This window comes from Pangasianodon hypophthalmus, chromosome 24 (assembly GCF_027358585.1).
Source record: "Pangasianodon hypophthalmus isolate fPanHyp1 chromosome 24, fPanHyp1.pri, whole genome shotgun sequence".
Taxonomy (NCBI): Eukaryota; Metazoa; Chordata; class Actinopteri; order Siluriformes; family Pangasiidae; genus Pangasianodon; species Pangasianodon hypophthalmus.
Genome location: NC_069733.1, coordinates 6,308,759 through 6,327,041, shown reverse-complemented (window position 1 = coordinate 6,327,041; position 18,283 = coordinate 6,308,759). Strand labels below are relative to the sequence as shown.

At 39.2% G+C, this 18,283-nt stretch overlaps 1 protein-coding gene across 10 annotated transcripts; it reads left to right on the top strand.

Moving 5' to 3' along the window:
• Positions 1 to 380: 380 nt before the first annotated feature.
• On the top strand, positions 381 to 18,185 carry brd3b (bromodomain containing 3b). 10 transcript variants are annotated; one of them, XM_053228867.1, is made up of 13 exons: positions 381 to 822; positions 2,403 to 2,743; positions 2,851 to 2,988; positions 3,125 to 3,269; positions 4,044 to 4,222; positions 6,089 to 6,460; positions 6,618 to 6,746; positions 6,827 to 7,015; positions 7,743 to 7,784; positions 10,405 to 10,637; positions 10,827 to 11,116; positions 15,027 to 15,152; positions 15,746 to 18,185. In XM_053228867.1, the coding sequence occupies exons 2-13, from the start codon at positions 2,543 to 2,545 to the stop codon at positions 15,865 to 15,867; spliced, it is 2,166 nt and encodes a 721-aa protein (XP_053084842.1). In that variant the 5' UTR covers positions 381 to 822; positions 2,403 to 2,542; the 3' UTR covers positions 15,868 to 18,185. The 10 variants fall into 10 exon arrangements, with proteins under 10 accessions (XP_053084842.1, XP_053084843.1, XP_026795742.1 ...); XM_053228868.1 differs by lacking the exon at positions 381 to 822 and adding an exon at positions 1,149 to 1,296 and having other exon boundaries at positions 2,400 to 2,743; positions 6,092 to 6,460; XM_026939941.3 differs by lacking the exon at positions 381 to 822 and adding an exon at positions 1,149 to 1,296 and having other exon boundaries at positions 2,400 to 2,743; positions 15,749 to 18,185.
• Positions 18,186 to 18,283: the final 98 nt, after the last annotated feature.

Sequence of the window (18,283 nt, the reverse complement as noted above, 5' to 3'; positions counted from 1 at the left end):
GCAGGTTGCAGGAAAGAAATGCAAGTCATACAGCCAATGTTCAGCAAGAAGACACATAAAGCCATCTGCCTATGTGTAATATTAGAATATTACTAAGGGCTCGATCAACGGTTATAGGAAAATAATCTTTATTAGACGTTACTAGAAAGCTATAAAAAAAAAGCCGCCGTGTGTTTTAGTCCAGTCTAATAACAATAATTTTCTTCATTCGCAAGTAGTGTGTGTGTGTGTATACGATAAGGGCGTGATAATGTATAGCAGCTCAGTTTGACACATCTGAACACGCTCACTAGTTAAGAAACACTTACATATCACCCCAGCTATCTTAAGATAACTAACCAAGTAAACTGGAGCTGCTGGATGTGCTCAGCTAACACGGCTAACAACCTTAGCACGCTACTGGCTACCTCAGCTACACTTCCGTTTCAGATATTATTAAATCTGTATTTAAAGGTGACCGAGAATAAAAATAATAAAATACATGTTCTTGTTTACATTATGGATACCTCTAACTTGTTTATTCAAAAAAAAAAAAGAGAGAGACAACACTAAGTGCAGGCGTAACGGCCTAACTTTCAAACATAACGTGAACAATTCACTTAAAAATGGCTGAATTACGAATCATTCCCTACTCTCTCTATATGTGAACTACGTAGGGTATGTAATAACGACTTCCACACTGTGTGTAGTGCCCTATTTATAAAAAATAGTGCCATTTGTAATCGAGCCCTACTCAAGGCGTCTTCAGCGCATGCGCAGAACACAGCCGACATGAAATAATCCTACACCCAGTAGCGTCGATTAGACTACAGTAAACCTACGGTGTGTTTATTTATTTATTTACTTACTTACTTACTTACTTACTTACTTACTACGTCCAAAACACTGTACAATCAACTGTACCAGACACCGCATATGGAATTAATTGAACAAAATGCAAAAAGCATTTTCAGTTGAATGTGAGGTCGAACCTCCGTGTGTGTGTGTGTGTGTGTGTGTGTGTGTGGGAGATTGAGGCAGTCGGAAAGCAGCACGGGTTATAAGCGCCATGCAGGCTAAAGGCCAGCAGTTCATCAGCACAATATGGACCACAATACTGTGCGCCAGTGCGCATGCGCAACACACACACACACACACACACACACACACACACACACACACACACACACACACACACACACACACACACACACACAACTACAGAGTCGAGCCAGCCGTGTATTATGCCGCTTCGATGCAATAAAAAGCTGCCGGAAAATCTGCAAGGAAACGCTACCGGAGCTGCTCGGAGTGAAAGTAATAAAGTGTAAAATACGTGTTTATGATGAATGTGTTTGGATTGGAGTTGATTTTGCGCTTTGGTTGTGCATATTGATTGTTTTTCGGGAATGCACGGCTGAATGTAGCTACACAGATTACCTCTGATGCACAGCGCTGTGCAACAATATAACAAAGCGGGCTTTTCACTCCCTCTCCAGCGCTGTTTGGTTAAATCTAACCCCGGGTTAGAGGTGTTCACGTCGTCGGGGGTCTGATCTCTCTGTTTGGGCGGACAGTGTGGTTACAGCAGACGCTCGGTGTGTTTGAAATCGGCCAGCTAACCGGCTAGCTGATCGCACGGCGTGCACACAATGGCTGTGGCCGTGGAGCAGACATGGAGGAGCTGTTAGCCACAGTGAGCTAGCGTTAGCGTCGAGGCAGCCTCGATGCACAGCTTTACCATGCCCGCCATCTTTTAAAGAAAGTTACACCGAGACGATCCGGCTCTCTGTGTTTGCTTCCAGTCGAAATATTTTGGTCTGCTGAAATTTCCCCGGTTAGAAACCGTCTCAGAGACTCTCGAAAGCGCGCGATCTGCTAACTAACGTTAGCTAATGTCGGCGAGCTGATTTTTATTCACAGTAAAGCTAAAAACAGTCCCGCGGTTCACTTTGTAACTTGAGTGTTTCTTCAGAATAACAGGCCAAATAAAGATCTCGGAGATTCGTGAACATTTCTGAACGTTTGCAGTCACTGGGGCACTTGAACGATTCCTTTGATTCGTTAGATTGTTGAATCAGATCACACTTTGGGCGACATTGTCAAGATGTGTTCAAGTTACCGACATGTTCATTTCACTCATTCCACTGGGCTTAAGAGTCTATTCATTTGTTGATGCCTAAATAGTGTTTCCATTTTCCTAAAGGACGAATGCATGTTGCATTTTATCTTTGTTTAGAAGTTTATGTAACGCATTTTTTCCCGAAATTACAATGAAAATGGCTTCATCTCCATGGGACAATTAAAACTCTTGCTGTTACTTAGTTTTTCCATTATTTAAGTCCATGTTGTGCTATTCATGCACTAGTGTTTGACTTGAAACTAACATTGAATCAAACAGGTTTCTCACTCTTTTCCAGCAGAGTGCTGAAGCTCAGGTCCTGAGATGGGATGTGTGTGTCGAGGAGGGAGTAAGGAGAAGAAAGAGGAACTCTGTAATCACTAGAGAAATACATCCAGACCCAACCTCAATCGAGCCACATTCTCCTCTCCGCTGTCCACAATGTCGGCGGTCACGTCTCCCACCCAGGCTGCTCCCCCTATAGTCAACCCCCCTCCACCTGAAGTGACGAACCCCAGCAAGCCTGGCCGAAAAACCAACCAGCTCCAGTACATGCAGAACGTTGTGGTGAAGACGCTGTGGAGGCATCAGTTTGCGTGGCCTTTTTACACACCTGTGGATGCCATCAAATTAAATCTTCCAGTACGTAAGATCTATACACTATTACGCCTTAATTGCTTTGTTTGTTATTCACATACTTTGTTGTCTGCTACTGTAATCATTCTTTATAAACGTGTCTTATTGTAAAGGACTATCATAAAGTCATCAAGAACCCAATGGACATGGGGACGATCAAGAAGAGACTTGAGAATAATTACTACTGGACAGCTGGTGAATGCATGCAGGATTTCAACACTATGTTCACAAACTGTTATATATATAACAAGGTAATGAGAACTTGGCCATTCCATAATTTCTGTCTTATTAAAACATGTTCCGTCTGCATCAGTATATTTTAAAGTTTGGAAGTGTTGCACTATTATTAGTGTGCTTATAAAATATATATATCTTTTTTTGTTTCAGCCTACAGATGATATTGTTCTCATGGCTCAAGCCTTGGAAAAAATTTTCCTCCAGAAGGTAGCACAGATGCCCCAGGAGGAGGTGGAACTGCTGCCACCACCTCCGAAAGGCAAGGCACGCAAGCCTGGTGCTGCCCCTGCTGCAGGTAAACCTGTGCTCAGAATGAAGGTAGTTCATACAAGGCTGAATTGGGAAAATAAAGTTTAGCTTTTGAGTATTGGATGAATCAGAAAAGTGCCCAAATGGAAACTAATGCAATCTACACCCATCTAGTGGCTCACTAAGTTGCCACTGAGAATGACCTGCATTTAATAAATTCATAGTTTCATTTTATTTACCATCTCTTGTCTGCTTAGTGAAGTGATGGCATGGCTGGTTAAAAAAGCTAAAAGTGGTAAAGTATAGCACGACTATGAAATAAAACATAACCATATACTTATGCATCTTATTCATGGCCATAAACTAATTACCATTTGTTATGCATTAAAAGGTAGACATTGACACCACTCAGTCATGTTAGTTGCTTATCCGGACCTTTTCAAGCAAGGAAACTTCATAAATATTAGTTGAATAGCCCTGATGTATGTAGTTACAAAGAAGATTTGCCTACTAACCTGGCAACTCTGCATATATTCATTAAAGATGCAATTAGGATTCAGTCCATGCTGAGCCATGCACAATGTTAACGATATGAAATTAATTCAGATGGGCATCAGTGAGTTCATAATAGTCCAGGAGTATTTTTGTTTTTTTAATTGGCATACTTTCTAATAGACTGAACAAAACTACCTATCATACCATAGTGTAGATTTTACCACGAAGGTTGACAAAATAGAAAAAAGATGTGTGTCACCTCCAGATGGTACACAAGTTTGGTCACAAATACTCCACCTGACCTTCTCATTCTTCTCTCTGACAGAAACTCAGCAAGCTTCAGCTCTGTCCTCGACCTCCCCATCCTCGTCATGTCCAAGCTCTCCACCACAGCCGCCTCAGACCCCTGTAATCGCAGCGACACCTGTACCAACCATCACCTCCAACGTCCAGGCCGTTCCAGCGGCTGCACCCATGATCCCGAGCGCACAGCCTGTCATCAAAGTAAGACTTTTCTGTACTAAAGTTTTTCTCCGGCACCGACCATCTAGTCTATTTTTCATACATTCAAATAGAAAACTTTTTTTTTGTAATCAAATAAGCTGCAGTGAGTGTTTTGCATGGTAGTGTTCGCTCCAACAGGCTGTGTTATGTTCATACTGCAGAATGTTTGCATATCATTATTAACAAGGAATATTGTTCAGGGTTCTGCTACAGGTCTGGAAAGTTTGGAAGTGTGGAATTTAAATGTGCTAATTTCTCCAAAAAAAAGTATGGAAATTCAGAAAATGTTTTGGAAAAGAATGGATTTTCAATTTGTCAAAGCAATACGTAAAACGTTAAGTTTGTAAATGTGTTGTTTTGAGTCTGCACTAACACACACATGTGCATGTTACCCTCTTTTCCTTTGCATGATGTAGTTAATGGCTATAAACGTTAGCATCCATCTAGAAAGAATGAAATAAAACTTATCAATTTCTGCTGCTTTGGTTCTTTTTTAATATTTCTAATACTCCATTTGTGTATTTCTAAGAAGTTCTTTTAAGACCTTAGACCTTATTTAAAAGACTACTTATTTAGTAGTTTTTTTTTTTATTTATCAGTTTTCTTGGGCTGTCCAGATTCCATTTTCAGTATGAAATTAGGACTTTGGAGTTCTCCGTATTGGCTGTTATCTGATGGGGTTGGATGTATATCTCTTTTAAAGCTGATATGGAGTATGTCCGGGTCAGTTCCGCCAGTTTTGGCGGAACGAAGTCTGCGAAAAAGCATTGTAGCATTACCGTCATGTTGCTGAACATACCATGTGGTCCTGTTAATCTAAAGCAATGTTGTTTAATATAAGCATGTTGACATGTTCAGCTGTGAGTAGAGAGACGATTAACACCCAGTCCTGCTGTAGACTAAACTCTCTGCTGGGATAGCTGATATAACTACACGCATTGCTATTACGCTTGATGTGAGATTCAGTATCAGTTGCTTGTGTCCTGACATTCACTATGGTTCATTCACAGGTTCTGTCATAAAAGCTTAGATTTAAAAACCAGATTAAGTAAAGTAATACTTAAATCAGCTTTACACAGTACGATTTACGGCCCGGTTTTGGTGTCGCAGACAAAAACGTCACAAAGTAAAAAGATTTTTTTGAATGCATAATGTATGTTTTTGTGCCAACGTGACCACAGAGAACTGATAAAGTTTTTTTTTTTTTCTTGAATAAAATCTAAATTTTAGATTAAGATGTAAATGTGTGACCGCTGCTATAGCGCTCATTTAAAAGCCGCCAGTATGAGGAAAGCATTGGATGACACGAAACTCGCAGGTCAGCTATAAATACAGTAGTGGCAGTGGTGAAATTTAAACACGTGACATTTAAAAGAAATGATGATAATAATGAACAGAGAAATATCTTTATTACTTAATGCTCACTTTGAAGAATGGCCATTTCATGTAGTCTTCTTTTTTACCCAGCCAAGAATGGCTCCAAAGTCCTCCTCTTCGCCTTTCTTCCCGTTTTCTCTAGACATAACATTGCTACTAATATTAAAAGGGCTTGTTTTTGTTTATTTTGACCCATTTTCTGCATGAGCCAGGATTGCGCTGATTGATATAAGCAGATCGCATCTATCATTAGTGAATGTTCCTCTTACAATCTGACATGGAGAACACATTATCCCACAGTCTGTTATCAGTTTGATTCAGAGTAACCTCCAGAAGCTATAGTAGCTTGCATTAGGCAAAACCTGCATCAGTGTTATTGCCTCATCACTGTAGACTGTTGCTGGAGTATCTGTGAATAATTCCTTTAAAATGTTAGCAGTGTTGTCTGAACTTCTCATCCCTAGCATTTATTATTTTGTTTGCTTCCAGAAGAAGGGGGTAAAGCGGAAAGCGGACACTACCACACCCACCACCTGCGCCATCACGGCCAGCAGAGGAGAGTCTCCCACTCCCCTGCTGGACTCCAAACACAGCAAGGTGATCTCCAGACGCGAGAGCACTGGCCGACCCATCAAACCTCCGAAGAAGGACCTGGATGACGGTGAGCTCCTGCAGCAGGGGAGCAAGAAGAGCAAACTGAGTGACCACCTCAAATACTGCGACACCATCCTAAAAGAGATGCTGTCCAAGAAGCATGCTGCCTACGCCTGGCCCTTCTATAAACCTGTGGATGCAGAAGCGCTGGAGCTGCACGACTACCATGAAATCATCAAGCAGCCTATGGACCTCAGTACAGTCAAAGTATGGCACTTGAGGATCCCTCCTCTTTGCTTTAACCTAAATTCCAATTAAATTGCATATAAATTAGAGCCACTGAATGTAGCAAGTTATTTTTCTTCTATAGTTTTACCAATAATAATTATTAGCAGACAAGTGACATCCTGTGCTGTTTTTCCAGAAAAAAATGGACAGCAGAGAGTACCAAGACGCCCAGAGCTTTGCAGCAGATGTCCGGTTAATGTTCTCAAATTGCTATAAATATAATCCGCCTGATCACGAGGTTGTTGCCATGGCAAGGAAACTTCAGGTAAAAAGTAATGAACTGTAAAGATTTCCTCATACATCCTCAGCACGCTCTGTCTAACCCTCGCTCTGCTCCCCCGGTAGGACGTGTTTGAGATGCGTTTCGCTAAGATGCCAGACGAGCCGGCTGAGCCCTCGTCCCCTGGAGGCACTTCTGCCACGGCGGTAGTAAGTAAGAGCACGGGGAGCAGTGAGAGCAGTGCCGACTCATCCAGCTCCAGCTCCGACTCGGAGGAGGAACGAGCCACCCGCCTGGCAGAGCTGCAGGAACAGGTGAGTGTGCTGCAGGTGGGCACCACCACTCACCACCAAGAGCAGAGCAGAGCAGGAGGGAGGGGTTTATATTCCACCTCCCTGAACCACTAGTCAAACTGCTTCATTTATTTTTATGCATTGGGGTAATTAGCTTGTGTACAGTAGGATTTGTCACATACATTACAGCAAAATTCTTTCTTCGAATATTCCAGCTTGCTAGGAAGTTATAGTCAGAGCTCAAGGGCCCAACAATGGCAGCTTGGCAGTGCTGGGGCTTGAACCTCTGACGCTCTGATCAATAACCAAGAGCTTTTAACAATTGAGCCAGTGAGTGCGTAAAAGAAGGAAAATGCTTTTAAAACCACAAAGTATTTAAGTAATAAGAAATAAAAATGATTTCATGGCTTTATACTAGAAGCTGAATGTATCAAGAACTTTTTTCCACCATTGAGTTGTTTGCATTGGCAGATATGCAATACTAACATCCTCTTCTAACTGAGGCGACCTCTGCAACATTCTTTTGCTTTGTGAAGTAACTGAGGAGAGATAGTGGTGTTCTTTAAGACCCACTGTGCTCTGCTTCCACGTCTAAGAAGTTGACTGACTTGTCAGTTAACTTTTTTTTTTTTTTTTTTGAGTCAGTGAAAGAATATTTTAATGAATAATGAATAATAATGAATAATTTTAATGTAAGAGTGAACTCTTACACCCTTGTATGACAGCTTGGCTTTTTTTTTTTTACCAGCAATTCACTACGGAGCCTCACATACCTAACAACAGGTTCCAGGTGAATTTCAGGTGTTTTCTCAACCTGTTCTCTACCTCCCCACTGACCCTTTTGTTTTGGTTAGTGCCTGGTTAATTGAGCGGTAGAGGTTTAGACACCTTAAATAGAGGTAGGTGGTCTTTTTCCTGCTTTTCCACTCAGCTTGGCTTTTAGCTCTACCTCCTGTTCTGCCCTGATGTCTGTTGATTGACATTGACTCCAGAAAAACATGTCAATCACAGGACCTGCACCTGCTAGTTTTCAGGTGTTTTCTGCTTACACTTTTTTTTTTTTTAAACTTTCAAAGGTGTCATGATTCACATTTAGCTTGGTTTTTTTGGTTGTTTTTTGTTTAACTGGCTAAGGGATGGAAAGTAACTTGATGTTCTTGTTAAGAAATAGCATCATGTTGCCAGGGGAAAAAAATGCAGGTTTCATAAGACATTTATGATGCTTGGGGCCATGGGGCTGTTAATACTGTTAATAATAGGATTTATGTCAGTGTTCTTGATCTTTAAGGGGAAACATTTTCAAGACATTTACAAGTCTCCAGACCTTCTCAGCTTAGGGTTCATTCTCAGTTGTAAAGTTAACTGCTTTGGGGGGGAAAAAAGAAACCTGAAATGCACCAGGGGGCCTGTGTTAATGCACAAAATGAGAAGTCTAAAAAAACAACAGATTTGACTTTATTTTACCATATGAAGAGAATATGTAGTAATTCCAAGTAAATTATGGTACTTATTGATAAGTTTGCCATTTGCACTACCAATTTTACAGCAGTTTGTACAGTAATTATTCAGAATTGAATAGATAATGGTACTAGGTTTACTGCAGCAAGAAGTAACATAATTCTGCTAAAATACCACCAAACCACTAAAGAGAATACACGTGTAAAACAGAAAGATGGGCATAATTATTGGTAGTAGGCGTGTAATAATACTTGTAATATTATAATACATTGCTTATATTGAGAATGACATGGCCAATTATGGATTTAGAATTATATAGTGCTGTATACCTGCTATTTTTTTTCCCACAGTAATCACTATAACCTTGCATTTCTGACTTACATGCAAGAACTAAATATTTGCTCAGTAATGTCAGAGTAAATGTTGCAATGTGCATGATTAGTAGTGTTACGTAATTAAAAAATCCAACATTATTCAACAAATCTAGTATTTGTGCCAGACATTACTTGCAATTACTACATATTTACCTATTATATACTATACTCAGGAGCCAAGCAAAAAGTATTATTAGTGTTATATATATATATATATATATATATATATATATATATATATATATATATATATATATATATATATGTATATATATATATATATATGTATGTATATATATATATTATATTATATTATAGCAATGGATAAAAAGTTTAGAAGTACATACTTTCAGATGTTTTAGTTCTGGCCATACTTTTCATGATATATCAGGGCTGGACGAATCAGGAAGTCATTAGCGGCAAGAAGAAACTTCAGTGTGCTGCCCAGTGTCATGTTTTTAGCCTCATCAGTTAGGATTCCTGGCAAACCAAAGTGATAGTTAAGTAAGGAATAACCCGAGACCCCTTCCATGAATGTCTCCTAACAAAAACTTGACCACCTCAAGTTCATTAATATAAATGATTAACATAATCATTAATATAATGATTCATGTTACAGCCAGAACCACTGTCCAAGGCCGTGTGGTTATATAAAAAATAATGCACATCATCTGACCAATCAGATTCACTGTGGTATAACATATCATATGAATGGTGAGCTGGTTAGCTACTTAAGTGCATTAATACAGACTAAGGGAAATGAATGAGTATATGAATTCCCGCTTAGGAGACAAGTGTATAGCTGTAGCCTCTATCCTCTCCTGATCAAGTTTCTGTTGATGGGCGTCATGTGTGCAACCTCGATTAAAAAGTCACTATGTTTTGGCTGAGATTTGGCTAGTGCTTTATTTCCTCTTGATAATTTCTCTTGTGAACTATGAGGTGACTGTGTGTCATGCTAGCGTAGCTTGGGGCTGTGCTTTTTTATTTATTTATTTATTTTACCACATACAGGAGTATCCATCATGCAGAAATCTGTCACCCATGCATGCTAATCTGCCTAGTAAAAACTGTTGTACTGACAGCCAGATTGCACCCGGGCTGATGTGTGTAGTGCAGCTGGTGGGATTCAGAAGCATTCATTATAGTGGCATCGAGGTGCATGAAAACTAAATGAAAATTCAGGAAGAATTGGGGTTTATATTGCTCCTGTGGTTTTTAAAGCTATTTGCCAAGCACAACTACGAATAAGAAACTCATTGCCCGGACACAATCTTCTTATCCACACAATCCAGGCTAGTGATTTGTTCATCTCTGTACAGTAAATGACTGTTAGAAATTATAAAGGAAAGTTTGAAAAGCTTTCCATTTAATCAGAAAAAAATGTGAAAACTGTCTAGACTGTTTTTCTCATGAGGAAAGGGCAAAAACTGCAGTATTAAAGAAAAAGGGGCAAATGAGAACGTGAACTAAATGTCATTCAGTACTTATAAACAGCTATTCCCCTGAACAGCTAAAATCCTCCTTGCATTTTGTCTCCCTATTAACTAACTGTCCCCATTCCCTTTCTCTCTCCAGCTAAAGGCTGTTCATGAACAGCTGGCCGCTCTGTCACAGGGCCCCGTCAGCAAACCAAAGAAGAAGAAAGAAAAGAAGGAAAAGGAGAAGAAGAAGAAAGACAAAGAGAAGGACAAAGACAAAACCAAGGCCAAGGTGGAGGAAGAGAAGAAGACCAAGTCCTCGCAGCAGAGCAAGCCGAGTCAGCCGAAGAAGACTTCAGCCAGGAAACCCAACAGCACGTCTACTACCAGGTACGAGCATGTGGACCGTGTCACAAGATTAGGCGAAAATACTATGATAAATATCAAGGTGTTTCTTTTTGTTTGTTTTTATACTTTCCTTACTTCTTTAGGGATTTTTTTTTTAAATCAGTGTTTACCCAATGTGTATGTTTTTTTTGTTTTTTTTGTCTTTAACTGCTGTGTCAAACTCTTCCACAGGCAACCGAAAAAAGGCACCAAACCCAGTGGGGCAAATTACGAGTCAGACGAGGAGGAAGCGCTTCCCATGTCGTACGATGAAAAGAGGCAGCTTAGTCTGGACATCAACCGGCTGCCCGGTGAGAAGCTGGGCCGTGTGGTGCACATTATCCAATCCCGCGAGCCATCGCTGCGTGACTCCAACCCAGACGAAATTGAGATCGACTTTGAGACACTCAAGCCGTCGACACTGCGCGAGCTCGAGCGCTACGTCAAGTCCTGTTTACAGAAGAAGCAGCGCAAACCTTTACGTAAGTCCAGTGTGTCTGTGTTGTTTACAGGGGGTTTGTCTCTTTCTCTGCTGACCTGCTCTGAATGCTCAATTTGCCTGCGACAATTCTCTCTGTGATGGGAGCACTTCCTTTCTCGGCTGTCTTGCATGATTGGTAGATCACCTCTCCACTCCTTACTCAGATTAATACTATGCCTGTGTATAAACCGTCAAAAATTGACATTTAAGTCAATTCTTCCTGAAGGCTTAGAATATTTTTGAATAAGACACATATTATGCCACTAATTAGTGTTTATTTATTTATTTTTTTTGTACAGTGGATATAAAAAGTCTACACACCCCTGTTAAAATGCCAGGCTTCTGTGATGTAAAAAAATGAGACCAAGATAAATCATTTCAGAACTTTTTCCACCTTTAATGTGACCTATAACCTGTACAACTCAATTGAAAAACAAACTGAAATCTTTTAGGTTGGGCGAGTAAAAATAAAAAAAAAAACAAAATTCTATGGTTGCATAAGTGTGCACACTCTTAAACTAATACGTTGTTGAAGCACCTTTTGATTTTATTACAGCACTCAGTCTTTTTGGGTATGAGTCTATCAGCATGGCACATCTTGACTTGGCAATATTCGCCCACTCTTCATTGCAAAAACGCTCTAAATCTGTCAGATTGTGAGGGCATCTCCTGTGCACGGCCCTCTTCAGATCACCCCACAGATTTTCAATCGGATTCAGGTCTGGGCTCTGGCTGGGCCATTCCAAAACTTTAATCTTCTTCTGGTGAAGCCATTCTTTTGTTGATTTGGATGTACGCTTTGGGTCGTTGTTGTGCTGAAAGATGAAGTTGTTCTTCATCTTCAGCTTTCTAGCAGAAGCCTGAAGGTTTTGTGCCAGTATTGACTGGTATTTGGAACTGTTCATAATTTCCTCCACCTTGACTAAGGCCCCAGTTCCAGCTGAAGAAAAACAGCCCCAAAACATGATGCTGCCACCACCATGCTTCACTGTGGGTATGGTGTTCTGGTGATGTGCAGTGTTCTTTTTGCGCCAAACATACCTTTTGGAATTCAACCTTGGTTTCATCAGACCATAACACATTTTCCCACATGCTTTTGGGAGACTTCAAATGTGTTTTTGCAAAATTTAGCCAGGCTTGGATGTTTTTCTTTGTAAGAAAAGGCTTCCGTCTTGCCACCCTACCCCATAGCCCAGACATATGAAGAATACGGGAGATTGTTGTCACATGTACTACACAGCCAGTACTTGCCAGAAATTCCTGCAGCTCCTTTAATGTTGCTGTAGGCCTCTTGGCAGCCTCCCTGACCAGTTTTCTTCTCGTCTTTTCATCAATTTTGGAGGGGCGTCCAGTTCTTGGTAATGTCACTGTTGCGCCACATTTTCTCCACTTGATGATGATGGTCTTCACTGTGTTCCATGGTATATCTAATTCCTTGGAAATTCTTTTGTACCCTTCTCCTGACTGATACCTTTTAATAATCAGATCCCTCTGATGCTGTGGAAGCTCTCTGTGGACCATGGCTTTTGCTGTAAGATGCGACTAAGAAAATGTCAGGAAAAGCCTACTAGAACAGCTGAACTTTATTTGGGGTTAATCAGAGGCACTTTAAATGATGGCAGGTGTGTACTGACTCCTATTTAACATGAGTTTGAATGTGATTGCTTAATTCTGAACACAGCCACATCCCCAGTTATAAGAGGGTGTGCACACTTATTCAACCACATTATTTTGTTTTTTTTTTATTTTTACTCGACCAACCTAAAAGATTTCAGTTTGTTTTTCAATTGAGTTGTACAGCTTATAGGTCACATTAAAGGTGGAAAAAGTTCTGAAATGATTTATCTTAGTCTCATTTTTTTTACATCACCAGAAACCTGGCATTTTAACAGGGGTGTGTAAACTTTTTATATCCACTGTATGTGGCCTGGTATTTTCAGGGGTGGACAAATCTTATTAATTAGCTAGGTTAATAATTCAGTGTATATACTACAGGTAATATCACAAATGTAGAAGACATGACAGCACATGCAATCGACTTAGACAGATTCATGTTTTGTGTCTTTTTACTTCCTGTACAAACAAAATCCATTTTGTAAGAGCAAGGACATTTTGCAGGATAACTTAACTCTGCCGGCTAGCATCAATAACTAGGCTTAGCTAGTTAATGTGCTTTGATACAATCAGGCACAATTTATGTGATGGTAGGGATGTACTGATCTGATACTGGCCCAAAACACTGAATTGGCGTCAGATCATGCTTGTCACGTTTTCCAAGCTGATCCACTGGTGTCGTTTATGCTGTGAATGTGTGATATGTTGACTGACAGGAAACACATCACGCAAGCACAGAACACATCAGGCCAAAATGCATCCTTGGTTGTCATTTGTAGTGCAGAATAGCAGGTTAGAGTTATGGCATTGACATGAGTTACTATGCCAAGAAATCAACCAACTGGAGCTAGGGCTAGGTGATTTTCACGATTAATTCAGTTAATTCAAGCTAATGTTTTAACGCAATTTTCAAAATGTTCTAATTGAGATTGTGTGTGTGTGTGTGTGTGTGTATGTATGTATGTATGTATATATATATATATATATATATATATATATAATATGCATTTTTGAATTAGTTTAAAAAATTTAAAGTTTAAACCAATATGAAGGGGGAAAAATTTTTAAAAAGTTAAACAGGCAGCACTTTGCTGAGGACTGAGCTAATAACACAGAAAGGTTCAAATATCACTTCAGAGATATGGAATTGGTACAGGTTTGAAAAGTCAGAACAAATTTATATAAAATATAAAGCTGCATTACATCCTAAGCGGTAATTTGCTGGTCATCAGATGATCATTTTCAACTTCAGCACTTGTGACAGAAGAAGTGGGGAAACTGGATGTCCCCATGTTCATGTTTTGTTAGCAACAAGCTAGGCAGCTAAATCAGATGAGTGATCTATATTTTCTTTCTCAAACAGCAAACTGTGTAGTCAGTGTTTTAGATTTAACAATCGAATATGTCTGTATGTTGATTAATGTAAAGCTAATATTTGTATATACAGTATTACTAATTTAAAGGTAAGATGTTTTACTTTGCTTATTTCTGATGCTATGTGCAGCCATGTTGATTTGACGTCACTCCGTAAACGGGGAAGGATCTCGGATTTGAGAAGAATACCCAAAGTTGACTTCTCATTTGCGGTGGAATTTCATGTCATGGAGGACAGAGTCCCCATTTACTTTGTCGAGAAAGAAGCGTTTACTAAGTTGTGCAAAAATAGTTACAACGCAATCTATAGCAAATAGTGCAAACAGTTTAAAAAAAATAATAATTTCTTTAAATTTTCTTTATTTAATAGAACTGTTTGCGCTATTTGTTATAGATGGTGTTATTAATATTTTTGAACATCTACATTTTCCAGTCCATTCTAATGTATAAAAAAATTTGAAAAATTACGCAATTTATTTACAGTTGCATTATGTAAGAACAAAAAATTGAAATCGTAATCAAGAATGAAGTTGAGAAAAATCGAGTTTTTTTTTTTTTGAACATTGCCAAGCCCTAACTGGAGCATGTTAAGTTCAGAAAAATGCCATTGAGTAACTGATGGAAGAGATAATAAAACAGTCAGATGATGAGTTTTCCTGTGCCACGTCTTGCAATGACACATAAGCACCGATGTCTCAGACACACGATTAACCTGCTTGTCCCGAGTGTCCAGGCTACTGATTTGTCCACCCCTGGTGTTTAATCACTACACACACTGTAGTTAAAATAGTAGTATGCATTAGCTCATTTTACTGCAGTAGATGAAGCAGTTGCAGTGTAGTGAAGTGCTTTTTGCTGCTTGTTGCCACGGCGGCGGGTGCGAGGCTGAGGACTCACTGGTCGCCGCTGTGTGTCTCCTGCAGCGGGCACTGGGAAAAAGAGTGCCAAGACTAAAGAGGAACTGGTTCAGGAAAAGAAGAAAGAGTTAGAAAAGAGGCTGCAGGACGTGAGTGGACAACTGAACAACAACAAGAAACCGCCCAAAAAAGGTACCTGTGTGGCAGTGTGTGGAGAGGACAGACAGGGCATTTGCTTTATAACAATATTCCTTTCACTATACAGTGTGTCTGTAACTGGGTTTTTTTTATGCTAACTTAAAGGCCATAGTGTGCCCCTTCTCTTTAATTTGCTTCACTCCTATTCCTAAAGGGATAGTGAGATTAGGTCAATGAAATGAAAGTTAGAAGCAGTTTCGTCCTGCCTCAGTGTGTCTGGCTGCTTAGAGGACGCGCCATACTGTTGGTTCGATTCTGTCATGATTAATGCTTTGCTCTGTGCGCATGCCTTTATTCTATCATAACACACGAGCACATTGGTGTCTAAGGGAGCAGGGCTAATGGTTCTTACCGAGGGTCATAACACTGTCCAATTTAATGACTTACAGTGCATTGCATAAGTATTCACCCCTAATGAACTCTTCCGCATTTTGTAGAGTTACAACCTGAAACTGAAATGGACTTAATTATGCTTATGCTTATATAATCTACACAAATGCAAGCCACTGTAAGGACATTGAGTTTGGCATATCTGATTTGTTGTTTTCTGTCCATTCCTGGCTCTAATCTCCACCTCTTGTACCCAGCAGAGAAGGCGGGCTCAGCGCCAGGGGGCGGGCCATCTCGGCTGAGTGGCAGCAGCAGTTCTTCCGACACGGGCAGCAGCAGCTCCAGCGGCTCCAGCTCCGAGAGCAGCGACTCGGACTGAGCTCTCGACATGTACACTTCAACCTCCTCCATTTTTCTAATGAGTAGTGTTTGCTGTCCTGATAGTGTCTCACCTGAAGACCTGTTACATACGGAGTTAGAAGCTAAAGACAGAAGAGATTTTAAAATAACCTGTTGTAGAACGCCCTTGGCTCGGATCAAGACGTGTACGGATAAAGATAGCTGACAGTGGAACAGTGGCGGCCCTCAAAGGGAAACACCTGGTCATCACCAGAAACGATATTTTTGTGGTTGTGGAGACTTTGAGTTGTTTATTTCCTCCCAAGTTCTTTCTCAGAAGAGCCCAATGGCAAGTGCATATTTAGTGGACTGACAAACGCCTGGCCGTGTTTCAGTAAATTAGTAGCTTCATCAAGTATGAAAGTGTGAAGGAGCAAGCAGCTAACTTTCTCTCTCTCTCTCTCTGCTATGCTGGTCATGTAAGCATGACATTTCAGCTCATTCCACGTTTCTTTTACAGGTAATCATAATTACTTATTGTCACCATTTTTAAAGAAGAACTTATTTATTTTTCATCTGGTATGTTTCATCTCCTGGTTTGCCAGGAGTTACAGAGATATCAAGAAATCAGTGGAACTTTTAAAAATTTTGGTGCATCATGACTAAGTGAAGTGAACAGGTGATGCTCTGGGTCGTAGCTTGGCTTGCTGTTCTCTCCCCAAATGTCGGTAAAGTTCAGAGCTGTACTTTGAGAGGCCTGTGTGTAGTCTGCAGTAGTTTCAGTTGTCTCAGCGCTGTAATTTCCTTCTCTCACGGTGCTTGTCTCTCATTCAGTATTTGATGTATAATTTTGTCTTTTGTTTTAACTACATTATACATTCTCAATAATGGGTTTGTTTTTTTACATTATTTGAACATACTCAACTTTTTTTTTTTTTTTTTTTTTATTTCACTAATGATATATTTCAGTAATGATATACCCAGTGTTTTTCCCTACAGCTTCTGGAATCCATCATATTAATCACCACTGTCTTTGATTGACCAGTAATTCACAAATCTGTATTATTTATTATAGAAGCGTAATTGGCTGTCTGAGTCAAACTAAGATCCCAGTGAAGAGCCCATATTAAACAGTCTGATGTGCACTGTTCCTCTTTGGCAAACACTCTAATCCAGGACGCTTTGCTCTCATGTGGAATACTAGTAGTCTGATCCTCATGGCTGTGTCCCTGAACTAAAGAGGACACTTGTTTCATTTGCTGTAAAGACAAACAGCAGTACTCTGTGTTAATTTCAGTGGGTTATGTTTAGTCAATTTCCAAAGTATTACACTAATGACTTTTCTCTATTTTATAATAGATTTTTTTTTTTGCTTTGTTTTTTTTTTTTTTTTAATGACCATCTCTTTCAGAATACTGTGTTAAATGCTTTGAGTGGTACTTCAATAATGAACAGAAGTTGTTGGTATATTTTCTCGCCACCTCTTTGAACTGATTACTGCTGAATTCCTACATAACCGAACAACATGATGGACATCATTTTCTTTGTTTGTTTACTATTTTTATATATATATATATATATATATATATATATATATATATATATATATATATATATATATATATATATATATATATATATATATATATATAATATAAAATATGTCTTTTAATAACCCAGATCAACAATACATGAAACCTTACCCTGTGTCCTCAAATCAGTGGATGTTCTCTCATTGCCTTATGTCTAGTGCTCTAAATAACAGAAGAATTGAGTTGATCTATGTTTTTATTTTCCTTTCGCAGCTCAGATGATGTTGAAACACTGATATCAAGACATGGGAAGTTCTTAGGGTTTTTCTCAGTAGTAGTGTTCTGAGTGTGTTACTTTTCTCTCATGATTGTCACTGGCATATCCCTTCTACTTCCACTAAACAAAAGAAAAAAAACAAAACAAAAGGTTTTTAAAAGATGTCAACAACCATAAAAAGGCTTAAATATAAATATATAAGTTATATGATAACATATGTACATGTATATTCACCATTAATTGATGCTTTGGGTATAAATAGGTTATATTTTAGTTCATTTTTTATGAGTGAAAACCTTTGTGTATTGCATGTTGATTTACAGTATATTTCTTAAACCTTTTTTTAACTGTTTATAACATGTACGAGCCACTCTTTGAAGTAAAACCATCAATATTAGTCAAGCTGAATATTAAGCGCTGCCAGTTAAAGCAGGTTTAGAGCTGCTGTGAAACAGACTGATACAGAAACTAAACAAATTCCTAAATTGGATTGTGGGCCCCCTTGTTTTTTTATTTTATTTTATTTGTAAATAAATCACAAGAAAATCACTGGTGTCGTCTCACTCACTAGTTGCTTTCATTTGCTTTATTGTGTTTTGTGCTTATTGGAGTGAATATTATATAAAATACTGAAGAAAAGCTGGTAC